Source organism: Anolis carolinensis, chromosome 1, assembly GCF_035594765.1.
Source record: "Anolis carolinensis isolate JA03-04 chromosome 1, rAnoCar3.1.pri, whole genome shotgun sequence".
In the NCBI taxonomy this organism is placed as follows: domain Eukaryota; kingdom Metazoa; phylum Chordata; class Lepidosauria; order Squamata; family Dactyloidae; genus Anolis; species Anolis carolinensis.
Window position 1 is genome coordinate 288,467,367 of NC_085841.1, and position 27,439 is coordinate 288,494,805.

The following is a 27,439-nucleotide window of genomic DNA, read 5'->3' on the forward strand; positions in this document are numbered from 1 at the left end:
AGATAAGCCACAACTAAGTGACAGTGACAATTCAGATGTGAATTACAAGGTTTTAATTACACAGAGATGAGCAGATGACAGGAGAAATCGCAAGCTTGAATGCCTCATCATCTTCTTTGTAAGCCTATGTTGTAATTAGAGCTACATTCGGTTGCCTGACCATTAAAAAAAAAACTTGAATAGGCCAGGGAGTGCAGCAATCCACTTCAAAACCTAATGTCTGAACTGGTGATTGCTACTATAAAGTCATTAATTATAGCAAAAATGAAAACAGTTGAAACAAAGAGGGGTGATGACATGATCTTCTTGTGTAAGAAAATAACACATTAGCTTTCTATTCATTCGATCAGGATCTATGTTAATTTTTGTATAAAGAGTTTAAAAATATATATGCAGAGCACAGTGGAAATTGATTATTCCCCCCCCCCCCACAAATTTCAGTTTCTGTCAAATGGTGAAGAGGCCGTATTATAAAAACTTTAACTCCCCCCCCCCCTTAACATGGGTTTTGTTATGCTATTTGTAGGTGGATGATTTTATCTATAATTGGGGCTACAAGTAATGTAGTCATATAATGCTAGGATACTATCCTCAAAGAATGTGGGTATACAGTAATAGGACAGAACCATCTCTCTGTATGTATGTGTGTGTGTGTGGGGGGGGGGGAGGTCCTTTTCATTAAATATAGTAGAATTGCTTATTATGCAAGATAATTGAATGTGGTTTCATGTATATATCAAGAGCTTGGAAGACCATATAATGGTGCTACAGGACCTAGCATTGCCTAGAGAAGTGTTCTCTTTATTCCTCCATTATGGTCAACTTCTGCCTCAAGTTCTACCTAAGGTTCTGCTGGAAGGTGACGATGGAATCATGCTGGAGGCATGAATAGACTTATCTAGGCATCTGTAGGCTCCCCAATCCAGTTCTATGGAGTGCTCTGGCCAGAATCCCAAAACTTAATTCATTTCAGCTAAAAGAATTAGAGTTCCAGGTTAAACATGCAAATCCTAGTAGGGTTTTGGAAGACATTACTTGCACTATCCCTTTCCTTTCTTCTTGTTTACAATTGGCCATGTTTTTTACGACAATGACACTTTAGGTTATTGGTGCTGTTCTGAGTTCAAATTGTTGTTTTATATATTAGTGGTTTTATTTTATATTGTATTGTGTGTTTATTTTATGTGTTGTTTTAAGCACCTTGTGCCACATGTAAGCTGCCCTGAGTCCCTTTGGGGAGATGGAGGCGGGGTACAAAAATAAAGTTATTATTAAAGTTATTATTGCTTACATAATATGCAGGCCTACTGTCTTTCACAGTATGAAAAGTGTCACCTTCTTTATTACATTTGTACTGTGCATTTTTCAGTAAGGGGGTGGGGAAACAAAATCCACAGTTGAATAATGCCATTATTAGAACAAACATGTGTGTAAGCTTTCAAGTTGTCCAGAACTCTTCATCAAGTTAAGTCATTTTATCAACTTTATCGTCTGAGGATGCCTGCCATAGATGTGGGCGAAACGTCAGGAGAGAATACTTCTGGAACATGGCCACACAGCCCGAAAGACATACAACTTTATCTTGGTTTATAACACAAACTGTAACTGGCATGGTGAATACTGCTAATATGTAACAAACATTAAAACATCCCATGATAGTTTCATCTTAGTGTCACCATCAGTTGGAAACAACTTGAAGGCCTACACCAACAAAAGCAAAAGCACAACAATACAATGCCTAATGATGACACAAATTTCCAAAAGTTTATGAATGCACCAACCCCAGAAGTTGGAAATCATAGCTTAATCTTGGGCTTATATGTGATAGCCTTATCACCAGCTTTCTTTAAAGCATATAGTTTCACTGATTCTGCATGAACACTAAGTATTCTGCTACATGAAATCATTTGACAACACTACTAAAGTTTAAAAATGCAATGATACTGTTTACAATCTACTGCATTAACTCAACACAGGAGTGCCCAAAGACAGTGCATTAATATCACTCACTAGAGGGCAGCAACATTTCAAGCAGGTACATTTTCCACTTTCAGCTGTCCTTCATCTTTCTACATATACGAGTTTACTTTAAATAAGCATCTAATAACACACATCATTGTGTTGATTACATCGAAAGTAGTTAACAAATCTTAATCTAACCTTGGTGTGGACAACTATCAGAGGCATGAGCCCCCCCCCTTCCTTTGCCCCAAACCATTATTTACTGGTTAGAAGAAAAAAAAAGATTTTCACAAGAGCTTCAAAAGTGGAGTGATTTTTCCATATTTTAGCTCCTTGGAGCTATCTAAGCTCTGGAAAAAAAAATCTTACCAAAAAGTAAATCACATTCCTATCCACAGAGCGGATGCTTGTTGAAGGGACCACATATATAAACAAACCCTAGAGTGGTTTGGGTTCCTTTAAATAAAAATTACTATATTTCCAATTAGACCATTCTTAGATGAAAGGGGTATTTTCAGGAACCTTGATTGCATAGGGAATCTCTTAGAAAACCTCTATATTCAGCAGTTACAACCAAATACTTCATTTTTCGGTAACGTTTACAAAATGACAGCACGTTTCCAGTTATCAAGTGTGTATCCAATGATCCTTGAAATTAAATTTAAATCATGTACATTCAGTACCCTTCACTCTTGCTACAGATAGTAAGGGAGAGGAGGGACTAGGAGGCAACAGGCGTATTTATCAAACTAAGACACTGGAGACACCCCAGCTGATTATTTTTTCTATTCCTGTTAATCAAAACTGGCATTTAGCTCAGTGGTTTATGTTTAAGTCCAATTTTCCGAGGTCTGATGATGTCTTCTAAATAACAAAACAAAAATTACATGGATGCCCTGGTGCTGGGCTTTTCATTCAAATAATCTGGGTGCATGTGTATACGCTAATGAGAAAGGTTATAAAATAACAAAATGATTTTTGCTTTAATTATGCTGAACCAAAAATACACACTGCATGCTTGTCGTCAGTCAATTTCAAACAGTAAATACTCTACATGTAATTGTCAGTGTTTCATCTATATTTTTCTCTAAAAACAAAATGTATGAGATAAGAGTTCATAATAATGCCAAAATGTGGGAAGAATTCCTTGAAATTTCTTAAATGTCACCTGTGAAGAATACAATAAGACCCCCCATAACCACAGAACTCATATCCGCAGTTTTAGCTATCTGTGTCTCGAGAAAAATGATTTCTCTGGAAATCTGATGGGTTTTTCAGGCAATTTAATGGCATTCAGTCAGGCCCACTAACTGTGATCTAGCCAGGAACATATCCTTTTGTCCATAGGAACTTAAGAGTAACTTAAAATGGTTGCAACTGGCTCTTCATAATCCTGTTTTCTAACAGAGGGCAATATAAGGGAGAGACACAACATAGGGATGAGTTAAGGATGTGCTTAATCTTATCCTGTCTTACTCAGAACCTCTTCCTCCAATCCCACTCCACTCCAAAGCTGTTTTCCTTTCTTTCATGGGTTCCCAAACATATATCTTGTTGCAACTTTAGGAAAACACAAGGGAGAGGAGCTTCTGGGGAACATGTTTGCAAGCAAACGAGCCCAAGTGGATTATGGGGAGTAACCAGAGCAAAAACAATCATGCATTGTTTCAATGTGCTTTAAAATAAGGTGGACAACAAGTGGGCAGAGGTCACTTTCCAAACCCATCTACTAGGGTCAAGATTTCTAGGTTATGTAAGATAATCTATCTTTGACATGTAAGTATTTGTAGAATCCCTGCTGCACTCTCCCACTGGATTTAATAAATATACAATTTCAAATATATCAATTTTCAGTCCAATTTCATTTCCAAAAGTTTATGTGTAGCATATTTTCTGTTATCTCTTTTCTTATGAAGAATCAAGGAAACAAAGTCAACAAAGAGAATATCTGAATACTGTAGGATGCACACACACTCACTCTCTGTTTTATACAGAGATTTATTAGACTAAGAACAGTTATATATGGTCCTAAGAATGTGAGCCATAAGTAAGCACATTCGAGTTATAGTTCAGCTTCAACAAAAAAAACCCCTATAAACTCAGGCTTAAAATTGCTTCCCTTTGACTGAGTTATGCCTGTATTTACAATACACCTGTCAGAATATTATGTGCATCAATTCACGTACCTTTCTCATTGCTGTTCGATAGAAGGGATGGTGGGCTTGTGGGTTTGGATTTATCATAGTTGTTAAAGCTCTGGCTGCGGCGGTTGTTGGCACTAATTGGACCACGAGTTTTTGCTTCGCTGCCTGCAGCTGAAACCCTTGTGGTTGGACCTGGAAGTCTGTTTTCAAGGTGAAAAGAAAGAAGCAAATGTTTACCAGAGCTTACAAAGAAATACAAACTAAATTCATGACAAATTAAGTGCAGGGGAAAGGATTACCTCCTATAAAAGCCAATTGCCCCAGTGTAGAGCTCTGTCTCTATACCCTCTGCTCACCTGCAACTCCAGGCCAATGGCTTTCGCGATCCATTCAACTGAAAGTACTGACCCATTCAAAGAATGTGTACAAGGACTGTTCTATTCTACTGTAGCCAAACTATAAATATTTATATACCAGACCTTTTACATAGCCAATTAATCATGGCCTTAAAATTACTAGAGTCATCCAGAATGACTATGTTTCAGGCAGAGGCAGTTCTACCACCAGGCAAACTAGGCATTTGCCTGTGGCGCCATGTTGTTGGGGGCGCCATCGAGGCAACTCCTGTCTCCTGCAGCAGAAAGGAGCCTAGGAAGACAATATGGTTTTTGGGAAGCCTGTGAAGTAAGTATTGCTTATCTTACCTAACTTGGGTGAATTAATTTAATGCATACACACTTATTTAATTGAATGTTCATTTTCTACTGTTACTTTTTAATTTATGGAGCTTGTTTTAATTCATAGGTGAGCCACTTTTGTCCCCATTTATGAGAAAGGAGGGAAATTGTTAAATAAGTCCTAGTACCTTCATTTATAAGTAGAGTTTCCCGAGGATTAAAGTTTTAACACCTGTATGCAACTATTTAGTTTAGCAAAGATATAGAATCTACACTTTCTAATGGATGTGCAAGGCAGAGATGGCAGTAATGAATGTCCAGCACTTCTGGAAAATGTCAGTTTGAGAAAATCTGACATACATTGTCAGAAATAGTTGTACTGATTCAGACTACTGGGTCATCCAACTCCTCCTCTGTAGGAAGTCTAGGAAGCAAGGCAAGTGGGGCTTCCTCCCTGGGGGCATCCTTGGTTGGGGGGTGTTAGTTGGCCCAGATTGTTTCCTGTCTGGATTTCCCATTTTCAGAGTGTTGTTTATTTAGGCTTTTCCTTAATCCCTCCTTACTATCAAACATTTTTGCTTATCCAACACTTTTATTTTTCAGTGATTGGGTTTTTTTGGGGGGGAGGGCGCCAAAATTTCTGTTTGCCTACACTTGAAAATTACCTTGGACCAGCTCTGGTTTCAGGAACAAGCCTGATGACATTTTAAAGGCAGTTTAGAATAGACCTTCCACAAACCTATTGACCCAGATATGCTTACATGCACTGTAAACATAGACAACGAAACACCATAAAGCTTTAGGAGTATGAATAGGACACACTGCTAGTATTTGAGCGAACACTAGATCTATAGTCCCCCTGGGGGAAAGGAGTGGTATATAAATAAAATAAAATAAAATAAATATATTCCTACTCCAAAATCGTAGATTGCAGCGTTAAGATGCAGGACTCTAGACTGTAGGATTACAGGATATTCTTAAGAATTAATACTCGTAAAATGTCTTGAATTCAGCGGAGCTCTGTCCCTATTAAATTTGCTGAATATTAAAATGTGGTTCATTGTATCATGCTTTAATGGTAAGATTTAAAAATCAAGAAGATCACCCTGGATAGAGCATTTTCCTGTATCAGCCATCATACTAATGCTTATCTTACAATGACTTGCAAAGAAATGCAAGTGGCTTAATGTAAAGTAGCAAATATATTCTCCAGATATGAACATTTCTTTTAAAAATTTCTTGATATAGAACTCAAAAGCGCTTGAAATAATCAATAAAATCAACAGGCTAAAACCAATTACACTTTTCATTGGTATGCAGTTTCTTTGTTGACAGTATTGTCATCTGACTAGCAACACTACAAACCTTTGTTTCTTGAATTGTACCTTTGTGGCTGGGAATAAAAGATAATTAACAATGCTTTTTGCACACACAAAAATTACTGATTAAGCATGGAAAGGAAAACTATGGGGAAAGGAAACATATATGCCTTGGCAGATGCATGCACATGCTTATAAAGCATACAGCTGGAACATTTGAGCACAACTTTAAAATATATTGTTCCTCATTACCATAAAACATTTAACATTGAGAATTATATCCGACTTGTTTTCTTGTTTGCTTAAAGATAAACACCTCAGTTCCCAAACACTTGAAAAGAGAAATAAATGAATAGCATTAAGAGGAAAACAAAAGCCATCATCACAAACACATAGAGGCAAACTGGAAGACGAAGAATAAAGGAAAAGGTTAAGGAAGATAAGTACGTTTTATGTTGTTGTGAGAGACCCAGCACTGATAAGGCAAGAACTTTCATGCAAACTTCATGGTAGATGAAGCAGCTCCAACAATGTAGTGCTTGCTATCTACCTAGAGCAGAAGTGGGCAGATTATTTTTCTGTTGAGGATCACACTCTCTCAAGAATCATATGACCACAATGGATTGGGTTTAAGCCAATGATGGACAGGGCTCAGGGATTAAAAATGTGCCAACTCCATTCCCTTTTCCCTCTTCTTTTCTACTTAAAAGTCACTTTGCTAGGGACCTGAACTGATCAACTATAAATGTCTTTTGAACCTAGGCTAAGAGCCTTTTGAGACCTGAGTTAAGGCTCAAAGATAGTTATAGAGTCTCACATTTTCCACCATTACCTGTGTAGAGGCATAATAATTATAGTCTAGAGGGAGCTGCAACAGTTATGGCAGATTTGTGTTCTTGAAGAATCTGGATAGCTATACCTGCAGCAAGTGCAAATTGATGGCTCTGTTGGGAGATAAGGTCCAACAACACAAGACACATGTATCTACTCCTCAGCATATTATTAAGCATGAAGTTCTCAGGAAAGCACATATTGTTCTGGATGAGGAACACATAGGGGATGTCTCTGAGTACCTTGCCAAATATAGGAGAGAGAGAGAGACCTGGAGGAATATGACACATAGGAGGAGAACTCATTCTCTGAGTTTGGAACTATAGAATTGATTTGAAACTCATTCTCATATCAGTGATTATGAGGAACAAGAGCAGCAGTTTCAAACCTCAAAGAATGTACAAGTGAATTTAGAAGATTCAGTATATGGCATGATCACTGCCAATCCTCAGAGGAGATGTATGATGGTGGTAGAGTACCCTCAGCCAAGGGAACAGAAGCAGTGATTTGCAGATCTGCATAGATGTCTCAAGGTGTTCTGTCTCCTTAGGGCAAAAATTCAGATGAAACATAGAGACTGATGAAACTCATCAAGCCCCCTCTTTTTTGGTCCATGTGGGAAACAATGACACTGCAAGGCATAACCTTCACAATGCCATAAGGAATTATGGGCCTCTGGGTAGGAAGCTAAAGGGCCTTGATGCACAGGTTATTTAGTCTCTTCTCACAGTGGAAAGATGTGGTCCAGGAAGGGAGAGAAAAATAGTGGAGGTGAATTACTGGTATTGTAGTGACATCCATCCTGATTGACATTTTTAAAATCTGTCATGCTTTGTCTATTCACAATGAAATTCTGAGTAAAGGGCCCTATTTTTTCACCTGCACGCAAAAAAGAAGCTTGGAAAAGTTCAAGTTAATTATAGACAAAAATGTAGAATTATGTACATGTACTCGCCAATGGTGGCAATCAAATTTGCATCTACTCCTTTCCAGATAGGTGTTCAGTAATATCAGTAATATGTTTTCTCTAGGAATGTTTAGGCCCTTAAGGGCAACATCTGCCAGACATTGACCCTACAGTCACACTGGAGGACCTAGAAATTCCCAGAGATAACACTTCTTTAGGAGTCTCTAGGTTCTCCAAGGTGATGCCTAAGTTGACAGTAATCCTGGATGGAGGATCTAGAAATTCCTAGTGTTCGCGGATAAATAAATGCTGGTTTTTTATCTATAGTTTTTTTTCACTTTCATGAAACCCTTCATCTCTCACCCCCACAAAATTGGAAGGCCTATTGTATTATAAATGACTCTAAATCTTATTCCAAGTTGCTTCTACCAGCTACAATAATGCCAGGGTCTGTGTTAGATGCCTAATTCCAGAATAATTCAATCAGCAATGGCTGTGCTTGGTGCAGGATTCTGAGAGTCACAGTCTTAAAAACTGACATTCCTAAGCTCTGCATTTCTGAAGCTAGCATCAGAAATTATTCATAATCACAAGACTTTACAAGGAAGGAGTAACACATTCAGAAGATACTGCTGTAAAATACCCTAAAGCCACAAAAGAGGATGAGGTATAAATATAAGAAATACATATATACACAAAGCACAACACTACATGACAGAGTTCTTTCTGATTTGGTAATTCTTAAAACAGTGGGTTTAAACTCAAGAGGTAAACATTGGTAAGGTGAGCCCTAAGGCATGCAAACTGAGGTTATTGCAAGGAGGGTTATCCATGCTTTGCATCAGAGGAACAAACGCTAACCTAGAAGTCTTTTTCTGACCGAGAGTGAATCGGATGATTTTGCTTTGAGATGAGTCCCTGGGTGATGCACTGCACAACAAGAAAGAAAAAAAGTGGAAGATGCAAGTGAGTAAAGAAGAAACATTCACATATGAACCCACCATGAGGACAAAGAATTTTTGAAAAGTGATTCAGAAAGAAGAGGAAAAGAAGGAAACTCCCCATGACCCAATAAGGTGTTTTACCTGTTCTTATTTTGTGTTTATCAAAGCAACAACAGTGACAGATGCAGAATATCCATGCAAATATATTTCAAGTTCATAAGAAAAGATTATTAAACAACTTCACAGACAAATGTATATTCAGTCTATATCAGGCATGGGCAAACTTCTGCCCTCCAGGTGTTCCAACTCCCACAATTTGGAATTGTGGGCGTTGAAGTCCAAAACACCTGGAGGGCCAAAATTTGCCAATGCCTGGTCTATATGTACATTAGCAAAATAGTATAATTTCCACAGGATGCTAAAATCGGATATTTACTATACCAGCAAGCACATTTCAATGATCTTCCTAACATGGCAGGCTGAACATGTTTGTTTTTTTTAACAGAGGAACTTTAGCTCTGCTATAGAACATGTAAGTTGCACACAGATAGTACGGGTTCAATCCTTGGTATTTCCAGGTAGAGCTAGACAAACTGCTGCCTTCCTTTGAATGTTGTTACAGTAAATACTAGATCTTGCCATGTGAGGGCACGTCCCAATAAAAGCTACACCATACAACAGTGACTGAATTACTGCTATGAAGACTCTTACCATTAAAAAATTGAGTAATAGGGGCATCTATTTCAAATGACCTAACATAGCAGAAATTCTATGTGACAACTTAGCATCATGGCCCATAATAGATATAAGATCTTGCTCAGATCATTCACCACACTCACTGTATTCTTTCACAATGAACGCAATGGCCAGAATCCAATGGTATGACTGGAAATTCCTAAAAGTGCAAACAAGAGATCCTGCTCTCTTCCTTATCCTATGCCCTGTGCACCCTAAAAGCTCTTTCCAGAAAGGTTTAAAAAGCTTCAGGAGCAGTTGTTGATTGCTACAGATGGCTCAAAAGGCAAGAAGGGAAGAAGAAACTAATAAGACTACCACATGCACTACCCCCAAAAAGAGACAGTTTATTGACTGAGCATAGGAATAAAAAAAAAATCACAAGAATGCTGTCTATGGAGTCAACATGCATGATGCAGTAAAGGAGATTTTCCAAAATGTATAGTTAGTGATCTAGCACTTTCACCATTATCTTCTTGACAGATTCATCACATCACAGCTGCTTCCGGTCTTTTCCCTCACTTCAAAAAAAGGTAACAGAGTTTGCAATGACGTGATTCAAGAGGGAAACACCATTGGGGTGTTTCTGTAGTGTACTAAATAATTATTTTCCTCAAGACAGGTTCAGAATTGCTATCCTAGGGTGATTTGTCCCCAAATTCTCCAAAGAAGACATTAAATAATAGCATCTTGTATCTTCTAGATCTCATATAGCTATAGATTACCCACCTATTTACAGTTTGACCTTATTAATACATATATGACTATGTCTGCAGCATAATACAGACATGACATTAAGGGCCACATGCACCCAGAAGCAGGCATCTACACTTATATTCCTAGCAGGAACATAATATACGTGGGGATCTTTTCCCAATCCATTATCCAGTTACTAAGTCCACTCTTTCACCAATTTCTCCACAAAAAGCTGTTCAAAATGGCTATTTTATTTCTATTATCTACTGCCAGACTGTTATACTTCGTTCCATCTCGATCAAATGCCTTAATTGCAAAAGATTTTCAAATGATTTCCCGGAAAACTGGATGGTCTGTTTGCCAGATGCATACACTTCTGGAAATAAGATGTTATTCTGGCACTGTGAGACATAATATTTAAGCAGGGGGAGAAATTTGCAGAAGACAACCCACCTGGACTGCATTTCTGGTTGTGCTTTTAGCTGAAGGTGTGGCGGTTGCTGAGGTTGTTGGCACTGGATCTGGGGAGAAGCTGGCACTGGTTGCTGGGACTGCTGCTGCTGGTGCGGTTGTTGCAGTTGCTGTTCTTGGAGTCCAACCTGGCAATGGGATGGAGATCCTACTTGCTGGGGAGACGTGGGGAGTGGCTGAGATGGGTAGTGTTGTGAATGCTGTTTCGGAGGCTGCTGCTGCTGTTGTTTGTACCGTGATAGACTGAAGAAAAGACCTAAGATGGCCTTTAAATTCCCATTCCTGATTTCTGCAAGACAATTTTGGAAAAAAGGCATTTATATCAGCACTCTTTGTCCATTTAGTAGACTTGATTGCTTGGATCTAATGCAGATTTCCTGCAAATTCTACCAAAGTTGACTAAAACTGGACATTAGTCAGTAAATAAAATTTGAGTCTTCTGACAAAACAAAAATAGGGAAGAACCTTGACATCTTTATTTTTAGACAGAATGTGGTGAGTTGACTCTAGGCTGCCTCAAACATACATATCTCTACTATTCTAAAAATGTGCTTGTATGTGCTGCATGTAAAGTCTGGTGAACAGAACTGTATCAACACAGACTACAAGTTCTCACTGGAGACTACTACTGGGGAAAAAGAAAAAGTTTTGTTAAGATTTTACCAAGACCATTAGCTGTCTTAGAAAATAAACTAGGGAAAGCTTTGACATAGCCCCATTTTGAAAATGAAAAAGTTAGGGAGTCACAACATCTGGTCTTACCTGGCAACCTGCATTAGCAGCCATGTCAAAAAAGCCCAATTTATACAGAGTAAATAAAGAATTCTCCTCATCTGCTGAAGCTCAGTGTGCTTCATATAAGACAAACTCCAAACATTTGTCAGAGAGACAGCAAGAATGATATGCATAACAACACAGTTATTTAATATGGTAGTTAGAAATTGCAGTATAATTCATGTTGTGGTGATGTAAAACTTCAGCATTACAATTTAACCTTTCAATATTAAGCCCAAACTCTGTAAATGGAATAGCAAAATTTCCCTGCAGTTTGTTGAGTGCAGGCTTTAGCTCTTTAAAAGTAAGCCATAAACTATGCTTCAAAGAAGCCCTACAGATGTATTTCTTGTTCTCTTATCTCAGGAGATGGACTGAGGTAATTCACCTGGCGCCTTGCCACTGGACTTTGTACATAAAGGGCACATCTACCTCTTTGTGATTTGCCGATTAGTGCTGTCTGAATTACTTCCTCTTACTGCTCCCTTCTGTCTTGTGTGTCTGCTTAAATACACACACACACAAAGTTTCAACTGCATGAGTATCTAACATAGTCATTTTCATTTTGGCTACAAAAAGGATTTTTTTTAAAAAAAAAAAAGCTGAAAACAAAATATTGCCAGATGTTCTGGTTTTTGAGGGCAGGGTGAGTTTCTTCTTTCAATGTGGTGTTTGGAAGCTACCATGCTGTGAGGTTCCTGTTGTCTTGGTTGCCTTAATTTCTTTTATCCCTATCTTTCCTTTTAAAAGCGCATCTTTTTGTGTCCTGGAGAGTTAAACCACTCAAATCTTGGCTGGGAGGCAAGTACAATCATATAGAAAACTAGCTGAGAAACCCAGTAATAAGACAAAAGGAAGGACACAAGGATGAAGAACCATGTGAAAATGTGTCTTCACTATTTGAAAACAGGGAGAAAACTCAAACATGTTTTCATGTACATTGAAATCAACATATTAGGTGTGAATCAGAATATTTTTTATCATGCCAAGACATGTGCACTTAATTCAAAGCCCTTTATATCATGCTCAGAGAGCGGGGACAGAAAGCACTTGTTAGACTCCCATGTTTTGACTATAGAATCCAATCCTACAGAACATTGTCTGCCACATAGCATTCTTACATCAGGCATAAACATAATCAGCCCAAGACATCTAGAAACACAGTATAATTATCCCATTGACAGAAGAACCTGGGATTCCCCCAGTAAATGGTGCTTTAACGCCTGGAGCAGGATATTCCATTTGCTAGCCATGTGGGAAAAAGAAAAATCTTTCCTACTTTAGCATAAAGAACTTTGGTAACCTGTTGCACTTCTCTTTAAGCACTTTGGCAGTTGACATGTACTTAACCGTAATACTTAACCAGTATTTTCAAGCAAAGTAAAGAGCGGCGGCCTAAGCTGTCAAGGTAACTAAGCTACCTTGTGCACAAACAAAACCGCATGCTTTGCAGTATATCCAAGCTCACAAAACATGTCTCCCTGACAAAAGACCAAGAAGAAAACAGTCTCACCTGTATGTGCAAATCCAGTTGCTAACTCTGAGTATCATGAGGGAGGTGAAAGGTAGAATACCTGGCAGTAATTTGACTATGATTTACCGAGGTGGCTTGTATTGGTTTGCTCTTTCAAATATGTAAGTGAAAGTAAAACATCAACTTGCCACCAAGAGAAGCATACTATTTTTCAGCGCCAATGAGAGTTTGAAAATGAAAATATTCTTGCTTAACTGACATAACAATAGGAACGAAATCCTCATTGCTGCTGTTTTTGATGATCTCTTGTATGCTGCTGTTGTCTATTGTTATGATTGTTGATCTTTTGTATGTTTTATTGTTGACTTGTTATTGTTGTTGATCCTTTGTATGTTTTAACTATACAGTATTTATTTTAGTTTAGAAGTCTGCTTAATTCCTAGCTTTGCAAAAAGGCAGAGTATAAATAATAATATAAATGCAGTATCTTTACAACATACAAAGGATTGACATCAAAAGAATATGAAACCATTAATTAAAACTATCAAGACTTTAAAACAATTTAAAGCATACCATTAAAATGTGAAAAAAGTTTTTAAAAGTGGCACAATTAATATAATACATCAACCACTTAAAAACCCATTCTTTAAAACAGAATTGTCAAAGGACTGCTGGGTTTTTTTTTTAGGGGACTTTGTGTGCCAATGGAAGTCCGGCAAGGAAGGGGCCATTCTGGTTGCCCTAAGAAGGAAGGACCAAATCCCAGGGCTAAGGTCGACAACTGTAGAGGTGTGTGTGTGTGCGTGTGGGGGTGGGGGGTGGGGGGGTTGTTCCTACAGTCCACCAAGCAGGTGACACTGGAATGTTTGACATGACCAGAAGTGATACCATGTCCCTTCTGGTTTCATCTGGTGCCTATTTTCAGCATATCTATATATATAAATGAGTGATGGCATCATGGCGACCAACAAAACAACAAAACTACAGGCCCCCCAACCTCGAAATTTGACAACACAACCCATCATCCACGCCTCTAGGTTGATACAACAAAAAGAAAAGAAAAATAAAGTCCTAATTAGAGGGAGAGGAATAATTGTTTTTAGCCAATTGCTGCCAGTTAGAAGGCTAAGCTCTGCCCACTTGGTCTCCTAGCAACCCACTCAGCCCAGGGGACAGGCAGAGTTAGGCCTCACAGGCCTCTTCCACACTGCCTATAAAATACAGATTATCAGATTTGAACTGGATTATATGGCAGTGTAGACTCAAGGCCCTTCCACACAGCTATATTACCCATTTATAATGAACTTAATGCCAGGGGAAAACCTTTACCCTTTACCTTAACTACCACCAATTCCTCAATACTTTATTTCCCATACCACCATACTTCGCCACAGCAACGCGTGGCCAGGCACAGCTAGTATATAGTAGAGTCTCACTTATCCAACACTCGCTTATCCAACGTTCTGGATTATCCAACGCATTTTTGTAGTCAATGTTTTCAATACATCATGATATTTTGGTGCTAAATTTGTAAATACAGTAATTACTACATAGCATTGCTGTGTATTGAACTACTTTTTCTGTCAAATTTGTTGTAAAACATGATATTTTGGTGCTTAATTTGTAAAATCATAACCTAATTTGATGTTTAATATGCTTTTCCTTAATCTCCCCTTATTATACAACATATTTGCTTATCCAACATTCTGTTGTTTACGTTGGATAAGCGAGACACTCTCTCTCTCTCTCTCTCTCTCTCTCTCTCTCTATATATATATATATATATATATATATATGGGGCTCAAAGAGGTATAAGGACAAAATCACTGCATTTTGATCCAGCTGTTTTGAGGAGCAGGTCTTCAATTTTTTGGAGGAGATGGGAGCCCTCTGTTGTCCAGACCTAATCTCACATCCCTACCAGCCATTATTATGAAAGTGATTTTAAAAAGGTTTACAGAAATTGGTCTGCCCTGATAACATCCTAAAATTCAGTCTGTCCTGATCATATCCACAAATGGAAATGGAGAAGAATATAATACTATTGGGTAAGCTGGAGCCAAAGTTAGATCTGTAACAGGATCTACCTTGGACCAAATCTGAGTGATTTTTATCTGCAAAATGTCCTGCAAATTCTTCACAATGGGCTGTTGAGTGTTTTACAGCTCTTTCAGAGGGCCAGAATGTTATAGACCTCAGAATACTAAAAATACCGCAGCTGGAAATATCCCTGCAGATACAATGATGGCACAACAATAATTGTGTTGCTGCTACACTACCATGAAGTTGACTTTCAAATAGGCTTTAGTCTATTTTGTGTCAAGTTCCAGATTTTCTTCCAATATCTCTCTAGTTTTTGCCTCAGTTGTTTCATCACCAGCAGGTCCTTGAAAAACCAGGATTCTGGTTTGGCTCCACTATCAAAGGGAATCCTCAGAAGTTATAAAATGTCATTTTCCAATTTCAGAGGCCAATCAGGCTTTTGACAGAGTGACCTGCTGAAGAGACAAGTGTAATTGAGAAGTCCATGGAGCTTTTTTGCCTACACATGAGGAGTGTCTTTAAAATTTACTTCTAATTAAGCAGATAAAAATACAATTTGCGTATGATACAATTTCAAGCTTACAAGATGTTAAACCACTATGGCTACTAGTTCTACTACTGCTACTATCCTCCTCTTTTAGACAAGTCATGTAGTCCTTTTAATTGCATTGATATTCAGCTAGTACTGGTTTTCAGGCCTAAGCAAACCCATTTCCCATTTAAGAGAGAGGAGAGAGGAAAATCCATATGAATTAACTTACCTTCTGCAGACAGTCCCTGTATGTTTATTCCTTTGGCAGCCAAGAAACTCAGACACGCGTCTATGTTTTCAATCTTAAACAGAAAGAAAAGAGAGTTATAATTAAATCATATTTTGACTTCATGTGACTGTAGATGTGAAACTGGCTTTCCAATTTGTGTCAACCTCCTCAAATATTGCGTGGAATAATGCTTATATAGCAGGATTTTTCCTTCCCTACCCCCATTTTCTACATTTGCTCTATTTCTCTGGGGTTATGGCATGAGGAAAGAGGTATCTGTTCTGTGGACAGGTTTTGTTCCATTGGTTTGGGAGCCTATCACCCCAAATCTCCACCAACATAGCATTTTCCTGAAAAGTACATAGCATACTACTTATATCTGCCTGGATCAGCATATCAAATAAGATTCACTTCCCTGTTGTAATAATAAATTGAGCAGACTTCTCAATCCTTATGTTGTACTGCTTATTACTGGGGCCAAGGTGCTCTAAAGCAAAAAGGTGGCTTTCGTGGCATGGATAAAATTACCTGGACCACATAATGAACTCCTGTTTTTTAAAATATGGCTTCCCATGGAATCAGAGGCTATTTTTACTCCCAGATGAAAAATGGCACTACTAGAATGGAATCAAATATAACCTACCAACATTTCTTCTCATTGCTGGCTGAAAATAAACAGGGGCATCCCATTTGTTTGATGTGAAAAGTGGGACAGCTGGCAGAAATTTCCAGCCAAACAGCCAGTAGAATTCAAGAAAGGAAACTAGAAACCTCAACTAGAATCTAGGGCATGTTTACTCACATCATTCTCTACATGTTGTGAATAGCAGCTGATTACTCAGAATGACTTTTGTTTTACACATGGGCCTTTTTCATATCTTAAATAAATGAAACTGGAATAATTAAAAATGGACTAGGAGGGATTTTGATATATCCAAAATGATATCCAAAGGATCAGGGCAGTTGCCCATTTTCCAACAGAAAATAACAGAAATATCTGTGTTTGTTTATTTAAGGATAATATTTTTTCATAATATGAAGTGACTCATAATGCAATGGCACATTTAGTTAGCCCTTCATATTGATACACAGAATATTGATTTTCATTATTTAAAAAGGGATATATTTGGATATTGTATAGAAAAGTGGAGGGAAATCAATATGAAGAACAGATGATGATTTTCTTTCTTGAAGATAGCTCAACCATCCATCTTTTAGCCTAAAAGTATTTTATGGCCTTCTTCTGGGGATTACCACTTTTAAATCAACTTGTAAGGTAAAAAGAGTTTCTTCAAACTATGTCTGCCAACTCCTACCCCATTTTTAAGTCTTCATGTTCAAAACAATAACACTAAGAGTAAAGAATCTATCCTAGTCCAAACTTGTTGTTCTAGTTAGTTAGTTCCTTGACAAATACACTTATACAGTATATTGCTTTCCCAATATGAACCATCACAAAGAACCCTATAGACAGTAAAGGCTTTGGATACAGGAGACTAACCCAAGCTTCATAGTATGAGATAAAAAGAAACAACAGATATTAAGTTCCTCTGGTTTCAGTTGGGGTCCAATTTCATTTCACAATCTATCAAAAATATTCAACTAAATATTCACATTTTACCCTCAAATACCTCAGTGTTTATCTGTATATTTTTGTGTATAGTGTGTAGGCATTAGGCATACACACAGATTTCAATATGACCATGCAAGATTGATACTTTACAAGGGAGATGGCAAATTATTGCTATTTTAATATATGGTTCTTTGTTGGCTAGACTCAAAACTATATTTGGTAAAAATTCAGTTTAACAGAAAATAGCCTTGTTAAGATGTATTACAGGCATATAAAAGCAACCAATGAAGATCTGTACTGGGACAAGCATAAGCTTTAAAATCTTTCTAGCTTTGTAAGTAGGTCTGGCAAATATCACTAATCACAGCAGAAAAATATATTTAAGGACAGTTTATGCAGCCTCTTCATGGCCTTCAGAGCCACTGCCATTTGTACCACATTTAAATTCAGATTTCAGACACTCTATATCAGAAAATGTAGAAATTAAAAATCTGCTACATATAGGTCCAAATTATGACATGATCCAATCAATCTATCCACAGGGGAACCGGGAATTGCTGATGAACAACGGCATGCCAGTACTTCTCCATTAGGACTGGGAATCCTGAGGCCTTCCATGAGTTGTTGGACTAATTTTAGCAGTTATTAACTATCAAAGTCAATGTTAAAGAATGCTGGGAACAACAGCAAACGGAGGGGTGGATGATTCCACAGTCTTAGGAGTATCTCAACCAGTGATAATTATGTAATTGTGACCTGAAGTTCTCTATGAAAAAGATGTACTCTAAACCTATCGGGCTCTCCCTTGTCCTACCAAATGTCGAAGATGTGACATTAGTATCCAGAAAAAGCAATTTATCAAGAATCGGGGATTGGTCAGAAACAGTTAAAAACTGGAATGAAATGCCAAAAATTCAGGCTAAATAAAGCTGATCTATCCACTACTGAAACATCACAGAACTATGTAGCAGAACTGTCAGGTCAACCTCACCTCCCATGTTCCTGAGGCCATTCCTGCATTTGAATTTATCCACTATGTTCATTTTCGCTTTGCTCAGTAACCTTTCTTTTGGATCATGCTCTCCTTCTGACTGATTTTCCTTGTGTGACCTCATACTCTGTCTAGAACCCTGCTTTCCAGCAGGCTCTGAAACTATAGACCTCATCCCATGAGCAGAGGTAAAGCAAGGAAAAATGGGAAAATGCAGAGAGAACCATCCACCAAAGTCCATCTTCTGGGATGGCCATCTAGCCCACATCCTTTCCCCGTTCCACACCTCCCCCCCCCCCCAACTAACCTATCTCCATTTTCTTCCATTTTCCTCCATTTCATGCACTGCAGAAAAGGAATCCCATAGAGTCCCACTGGAAGTGCTCTTATCTCATGTGATGGCCTCCATGGGACTCTGTTTTTGAAGCGCATGGAAACAGAGCCCAAACCGTGTTTTACGAAGTGCCTAGAATTATTTAAATTCTGTCCAAGCAGGGCCTAAAGAAGACTCAACTGCAGAAAATTTAAAACTTGGGAAAATGCTTCACTGAAAATATATATTAAATTTTGATTCATGAATTGCAGTTAAGCTGGAGGCTGAGATTAAAAAAGAATCAATATTAATTCAAGTTTTATCATTAAATGTAGTATCCCCTAAATACGGTCTATTATATCCATTATCCTCTTAAATTCTATTTTTGTACTTCTCTCAATGAACAGAACAGAACTATTAGCATCACATTTCTTTCTGGAAAACTGTTTTACTTCACAACATTTGAGTGGAGTCCCCAAATATTTGACAAATCGCAAAAGGGCAGGGCATCAGTGAATGTTTGCTCAGTATCTTAGAGACAGGAAAAATACCATCTGTTGTGGCAGTTGTCATGGTATCATTTTCCTAGGAATACCCAACACAACAACTTCATGTAAATTATGAGGAGACCAACTGCTGCCTCAAGCAAACACAACAGCATTTCATGCAAAACAATGGTAATGAAAACTACGTACTACATAAAACAGTACTATTTGGTGCCCAAAGTATTTGTTTACCTTTTAAGAAATGACAACCATTAAAAATAATTGAAACAACCAGCAGGACAGTGGCCAGCAATTTTCTTCACATTTTTTTCTGAAACATTCCTAGGACCTTAACAAACCAAAACCAACACTATATGCCACTTGAAGTGCTATTTACAGCAAACAACATGACTCAGATGTGCCAAAATGAATACAGAAATTGTCATCTCCAAACCCAGCCTCTTAAATATGTTTAAAGTTATAGTGATAGCTTCCACCAACCAGTTCTGAGAAAAAGGTACTGTCACGGAGAATGCTCTGCTATCTCACTATCTGATGGCAGTGACTCTCAAGCCAAGACTACCCCAGGTGTCTTGACTTCAAGCAGAGTCATGGAGTCACATAATCAGAGAGTCAAGCAGTTGGAAGGGGCCCCATGGAACCCCGTACTCAATGCAGGAAGTCCGTGTAAATTATCCCAAGCAGATAGCTGTCCAGTCTTTTTTTTTTAATGTATCTAGAGAAGGAGACCCCACCACTTCACTAGGCAATTGGTTCAATTGATGATCTTATTAGCTGTTTAAGTCTTATAATTTAAAACCAATAAACCTTGTCCTACCTTATGGGGCAGAAGAACAAGCCTGCCCCCTCCTCTCTGGGCCCTTCTATACATGGCTAAAACTCCATAACTAGAAATAACTGGGTTAAAAGGGGAGGTGGCTAAATGATGTTTAGCCAAAGTATGGGCAGAATTGGGTTAACAGCTGAAAAACACGTTTAAAAGGTGCACTTAAAACCCGATTCTGCCTGAAAAATGTGCACCTTTGTATGACTATATCCCTGCAGTCATGCAAAAATCGCACTTTCCTTCGCTTCCCCCTGTGTGGACAACTCCAGTGCACATGCACTTTTTAGAAGCCTGAAACAGCTGATCAGCTGATTGAGCTGTCAAAACATGGTGCTACGGACACACAGGCGGCTCAAGGGAAGCAGAATGGGAAGGCAGTTAGAACTATCTGGTACCCTTTCTTTTCAACTTTATAATATTAAAGAGAGCTTAAATTAACAATTGGGTGAAGAGAGAGAGCCAACTGAAGTTTTTTTGCAAATCTGTTTGTGCTTACATTAAGATATTTGCACGTGTGCATATGAGGTCCAGCGCATAACCATATTTTTTTTTGAAAAATAACTTCAGCCAGATGTCCCCCCCTCTACCCTCTATCTTGATCCGCTACAAAGGAAGGCTGTGAAGATGGCAGGGTTCCATATCCTGGTACTGACAGGTCTGTGTATGGACCTGCTGTCAGGTCCCTGGATTTTTTGTCCTAATTTAATGTGTACATTTTGTTGCTGTCTGCAAGTGCCACCTGGGACAATCATTTGGATCAGAGGTCCCCAAAATAAGGCCCGTTGGCTGAATGCAGTTCTCCAGCTCTGCCCTAAACTTTAGACATAGGGTCACCCTAAGTCTGAAATGACTTGAAGGTGCACAACAACAACAACAACAACAAGGCCGGGCTGTGGCACAGGCTGGATAGCAAGCCAGCTGCAACAAATCACTCTGACCAAGAGGTCATGAGTTCGAGGCCAGCCCGTGCCTGCGTCTTGTCTCTGTCTCTGTTCTATGTTATGGCATTGAATGTTTGCCTTTACGTGTGCAATGTGATCCGTCCTGAGTCCCCTTCGGGGTGAGAAGGGCGGAATATAAATGCTGTAAATAAATAAATAAATAAACAACAACCCTAATTAACTTGACTATCCAATCAGCCAAATGCAGGCCCACACTTCCCACAGAAATAGTGGTATTAACTTTAAATATTGTATTATTCTTTCATGTTTTTTGCACTACAACTAAGATATGTGCAGTGTGCATGGGAATCTGTTCATACTTTTTTCAAACGATAGTCTGCCCCCTCCCCCCAAATAGTCTGAGGGACCATGAACTGGCCTTCGGCTTAAAAAGGACAGCTGATCTAGACACTTAAGGGGTGCAATCTTATCACCCTGTCTTCTCTTCACCACTCTGGACATGCTCAACTCTCTCATTTTTCCTCACACAGTTTGTTCTTCATTACTGCCATTATTTTCATTGCCCCTCCCTGACACTGCTCAAATGTCTCTGCTGTTGTTGTGTGCCTTCAGGTTGTTTCTGATATAAGACAACCTTAAGGTGAACCTATCAGGAGGATTTGGTGGCAGAGGCGGTCCAACCATAAGGCGAAATAGGCATTTGCCTGTGGCGCCATCGTCCTGGGGGCACCATCGTCCTGGGAGGAGGGCACCACTCTCCACCTCCTTCTCTTTCGGGCCTTCCAGCGGCTGCGCTGGGCCTTCCGGCCGGCGCAGACCCACCTTCGCACCACGCAAGCCCACCTTTGGGGCCTTCAGAGATTGTGAGGTCTGTAGGAACTTGGAAGCTAGGTATGTGGGGTTTATATATCTGTAGAAGGTCCAGGGTGGGAGAAAGAACTTTTCTTTGAAGCAGGTGTGAATGTTGTAATTAATCACCTTGATTAGCATTTAATGGCCCTGTGGCTTCAAGGCCTGGCTTCTTCTTGCCTGAGAGAATCTTTTTTTGGGAGGAGTTAGCTGTCCCTGATTGTTTACTGTCTGGATTTCTTCTGTTTTCAGAGTGTTGTTCTTTATTTATTGTCCTGATTTTAGAGTTTTTTTTTAATACTGAGGGCTATCTGGGTTATCTAAGTCCACACTGCCCTATATCCCTGTTCAATGTTTAGTGCTAAATTTGCAAATATAGTAATTCCTACATAACATTACCATGTATTGAACTGCTTTTTCTATTGATTTGTTGTAAAACATGATGTTTTGGTGCTTAATTTTTAAAATCATAATGTAATTTGATGTTTTATAGGCTTTTCCTTTATACTTCCTTATTATCCAACATTTTCGCTTATCCAACGCTTTTATTTTTCAGTTATTGGTTTGGGGGGGGCGCCAAAATTTTGTTCGCCTACACTTGAAAAATACCTAGGGCCGGCTCTGTTTGGTGGCAAGTTTTGTTCAGAGGGGGGTTGCCTTTGAGAGAGTGTAACTTGTTCAGTGAGTTTCTATGGCTGAGCAAAGATTCAAGCAGTAGTCTCTGAGTTGCAGTTTGAGATTTGTAGTTTGGTGAGGCAAAAGGCTAGAGATCGTATAAAACTGCAACTCCCATGATTCCATAGGATTAAACCATGGCAATTAAAGTGGTGTCAAACTGCATTCCTTCTATAGTGTAGCTGCACCCTCAGCCACAGTTCATGATCTGTCTATAGGTGAAATGTATGCCATTAGGCTTGACATTATTTACTCTTGAAGGAATGCAGATAATTGAATCAACACTATAGCTATACTTATGTGGAAAGAAACAAGCAAATCTTGGAAATCCTTTTTTTTTTTTTAATTTCAACTCACAGACTCTTCCAGCCAATAAGGTCACTTTTAGCCAGTTGTAGAGCTGAAACGTAACTTTCCAAGCTCTAAAATCATGTAATATATGAATCAGATGGCAGTTGATATTTAAAACTTAATTATTTACAATGTCAGTGATATTTCTTAGATTTCTATCCAAGCCAAAGCAAACACAAGACAGTTTGTTGATTTGCCAAGAGGATATTCTGTGTTTTGTTTTATCTTTGAACAAATTTGGCTGCCAGTTCTGGTTTTCAACAGCCCTGCTATTCCTCCTTTTGCACATAGTAATTTTATAGTACAGCACCGGAAGAGAGGAGGAGATGTATGCTGAAACCAAGGGGTTTCTTTACACACTGACAGAAATAGCATCAAAAGTAGCTGAAAGGTGGCCAGAATTATCATACTGTTGAATTTCAGCACAGTTCTAATCTGTATATTGCATATCCATAGAAAGGGGCATCTGCAGGCAGAGGAAAACATATCAAAATAACAGGCAGCAATTAGAATTCTTGCCTGCTGCTGTAAAAGTCCATTTCAGTAACTTTAAAATAATCACAATCTCTGTGTTTGCTTTAGTTCTATAACCTCATACCATGATTTGGATCTAAGGTTTCTATCCATTGTTAATATAACATTCTCAAAGTGATATTAAAATTAAATGCAATTGCCTAATTTGGTAGGGTGTTAGTCTCCATAACCTTCAGATAAATGAATAAAAGCTATGAAAAGCACTATAGTCAGCCCTCCGCTGGTTTGACTTTTGTAGATTTAATTAAAATGTTCTATGTGAATATCCAGGTCCTCCAATGCCATTCTTTGGTCATCTTCCAGCAGAAATTGACCACAGTGCCATGCTGGGAAACCTAAAGAGGTGTTCTATCAAGGTTTTTTAAGTTGTTTTTAATTCATGTTTTTCCACTTTCACGGGGGTTCTGTGTCCCTAATCCCAGTGAATGACAGACTGCATTTTATTTTGCACATGATATTCATCTCAATAAACAGAAAATATCTCCACTGGATTGAACCCCAATGTGCATTGGGTTGGTATAGTAGGTTGTCTTCTGTAAGGTATATTCAGTTTTGTGCGAAGGTCTAAACAGCACAACACTGGTTTCCTGTGCAGAGTGTTAACAGTGTCTAGCCCTACCATTTATATAACGAATGTATGTCTATAGGAGGGTTATGGCTAGAATATCAGAACGGACATACCTCATGGAGACTCTGGATGATGCCGGGAATAGCAATGCTTAAAATAAGAAAAGCTATCTTGCTCTACTGTTTCTGTATTCAATGACAATTATCCTTATTTAGACTGTAAAGTACAACCACACCGACACAATGAATTTCCATGACACGGATTAACTCACATTTCAACCAGATTATAGGTATATTTGTACCACACAATTATATCAGCTTGATACCAATTTAAATGTCATGATTTCATCCTTAGGTGTCATGGAATTTGTAATTTTAGCAAATTTCTTACAATTCCTGCTATGTAAGCTGGAAGACAGTTTCCATGACACTGTTATTTAATTCTCATTCGCTATTATCATTCTACTTTGGGAACTTCAAGGTAAAGCATTAGAGCGTTCTAGCAGACAATTCTAAACATTGCATTGAGATACAAATTTCAGGGTGCTTTAGGATGGAGCCATGACATGCACACTGGCATCAAGCTAATACAGCTTGATGCCAGTGTACACATATAAAGAGACCTTGTATTTAAAATATTTTTGTCTTTTTGTGTGATTTAATGACATTTGTCTGCAGCATACAGATGGCTGCACTATGCAATTGTTACGTGCTTCATCACCTTCCTAAAAGAAGATTCGGAAACACTTGGCTCACCATATGTTTTCCCCTACCATCTGCAAAGCCATTGGTAAGGGATTTTGCAGTTTGAATTTCGGGACAGCCTAAGGTTTCCCACCTCAGTTATAAAACACTCACAGTCTTAGACATTTTTCTAGGGAAAGAATGCTCAGAAATGTGGAGCAGCTACTGAAAGCCAATCTTATCCCTCCCTGCCAGATTTATTTCAGTTTATTTTATGTTTGTTCACTCCTCTCAGGAAGAAAAATAATCTTATTTCCCTTCCTTTCATGGATATATTTTGCGTCTTGCCAGGATATTTTCTTTATCTGTTTAATATAAAGATATTATTTTAACTAGGAATGAAAAAAGCCTAGCTTCTATGAAAATGGAAAATTACTATGTCTAATGCAGTTCATGGGGCCCCTGGTGGCACATTGTGTTAAAGCTCTGAGCTGCTGAACTTGCGAACCAAAAGGTCCTAGGTTCAAATCCCAGGAACGGAATGAGTGCCCACTGTTAGCCCCAGTTCCTGCCAACCTAGCAGTTCGAAAACATGCAAATGTGAGTAGATCAATAGGTACCACTCCAGCGGGAAGGTAACGGCACTCCACGCAGTCATGCCGGCCACATGACCTTGGAGGTGTCTATGGACAACGCCGGCTCTTCAGCTTAGAAATGGAGATGAGCACCAACCCCCAGAGTTGGTCACGACTGGACTTAACGTCAGGGGAAACCTTTACCTTTTTACTAATGCAGTTCATATTCAATAGTGGAATAATCATTAGAAAATAATATTAAAATATATAAAATAGGGATGAAGAAAGACTGGCTGAACATGCTGGAAAGTCTAGATTCTGATCCTTCAGCAGAATGAAGTCTTTTTCATCTTTTCTCATCTGTTTTTCATCTGAGTTCATATCACGACAGTTTGGAAGACATGTATGACTCAGTTGGCTGGCTGTTTCATGAAGCAGAGTGAGACTCATGAGAAGTGCATCCCTGCCTGCAGGGCTGGCCAGTTGGCTTCTAGTGCTGCGACCTACCTGCAGCCCTCCGTGAGCTGCCACTACTTCTGCTGTGACATTTGCAGCTACATAGATTTTTTTTCAATGGCAAGACAGAGCTCTCTGGAGTAGCTATCCATGCCTTGATGCTCATTCTAAGGAAAATGGACTCATAAAACTGCACTGCTATGGCTCTGCTGTAACGGTGGCAAATAGCAAGAGTAATTTGTAGTATACTATATACTCATGTGTTATATATATATATATACACACACAGACACACAGACACACAGACACAGACACACACACACACACTCTGCTGCTGAATATGCATGCCCAGTGTGGAATACATCTCACGACATTAAAACAGTGGATGTGGCCCTTAATGAGACATGCCGCATTATCACAAGATGTTTACGCCCTACACCACTGGAGAAAGTATACTGTTTAGCCAGCATTGCACCACCTGACATCTGCCGGGAAGTAACAGCCAACAATGAAAGAACCCAGCTCATCCCCTGTTCGGATATCAGCTAGCACGCCAAAGCCTCGAATCCAGAAATAGTTTTTAAAGATCTACAGAGATTCTTGTAGGAACACCTCAGCAAGATAGAGTCCCAAAGTGGCGGGCTAAAACCAGAACCCCAATCAGTGGCTGACACCAGATGAGTGACTCTGTCCTGGGCACATAGAAGACTGGGTGACTTGGAAGGCACTGAACAGACTTTGTTCTGGCACCATGAGATGCAGAGCCAACCTTAAGAAATGGGCCCGCAAAGTGGAGTCCACAACATGTGAGTGTGAAGAAGAGCAAACCACAATGTAGTCTGAGCCTTGCCACAAGCAAAATGGAGGCCCTTCTTATAGCAACACCAGAGGCACTCCAAGTGGCCAGCTACTTGTCAAAGGACATTTAGTATAATGTCTGGTTTTAAACTATGTTTGTGTTTTTAAATACATTACAACTGTATCCTTGGTTCACTTCTGACACATGTATAAATTGTCCTTATGTATAAGTTGAGGGCAAGTTGGGGCCAAAATGATAGAGTCCCTTGAAGTATAAGTCCCTTGAAGCTTCCAGCCACAGGCTCTGTCCACTGTTCCTTTGAGTTGTTTTCCATTTTATATAAAATGTTATTCTACGATACTATTGTATACAATGGGACTTGAGCATCTTTGGATTTTATACTCACAGGGGATCCTGGAACCAAATGCCAGCAGATAGAAAGAGCCCCCTGTACTAATTTGTAGGAAAAATGCCTTTTTTCATTCCTTTATCAATAGACAGGGCAATAGAACAGCCAAGTGTCCTATAGTAAGTATTTTAAAAAGCTAAATGTTATGACATAATTAGAAGTTTCAAAATGATAATTTGGCAACAGGAAGAAGCCAAATAAAAATTTATCTACCCATTCTGAATATGGAGAAATCTGGAGTTAAAAAAAATAAAAGCCAACAAAAGCTCTAATTATTTTGCCTTGAACTGAATCCTTTGTCAAGTGTGACTCACTTTTAATATGGAAGCGTGAAAAGTGTCAGCACTATGTGTTTTATAAATAGAGACTTATTTGAATGGTCAGATCTAGGTAGAAGCACTGTTATTTATTCAAACAGTTTTGTTATTAAGTCAAATTACTTCTGTGGCATGAAGGCTTACCTGCTCCCTCACTGTACACTGTTTAACAATAGGGTGTCTTATTATTATTATTATTATTACATATAATAAAGCATATATTCAGGATTAAAAGAAGGCAGTTTGAGTTATGTAATCATGAGCAGATTTCTTATCTAATTACGCCTTCATTACAAAAAGCTACAATTGCTAAGATTTCCTGAGCAAATGATGCAGTCATGGACTGGGGACATCTTTAAAGATTTCAATCCTGG

General features: G+C 38.7%; 1 protein-coding gene across 14 annotated transcripts in view; it reads right to left on the bottom strand.

The window, feature by feature from the left end:
- Positions 1-27,439, bottom strand: part of nav2 (neuron navigator 2) — a 691,770-nt gene that overhangs the window by 172,946 nt on the left and 491,385 nt on the right. For 10 of the 14 annotated variants that reach the window (XM_062967809.1, XM_008106124.3, XM_062967802.1 and 7 more), the window contains 4 exons: positions 15,739-15,811; positions 10,669-10,975; positions 8,702-8,770; positions 4,149-4,306 (listed from right to left, as the gene is read on the bottom strand). In XM_062967809.1, the coding sequence (XP_062823879.1) occupies positions 4,149-4,306; positions 8,702-8,770; positions 10,669-10,975; positions 15,739-15,811 (607 nt within the window). The remainder of the gene's footprint in view (positions 1-4,148; positions 4,307-8,701; positions 8,771-10,668; positions 10,976-15,738; positions 15,812-27,439) is intronic. The other 4 variants (XM_003214661.4, XM_062967812.1, XM_062967808.1 and 1 more) reach the window with 1 other exon arrangement.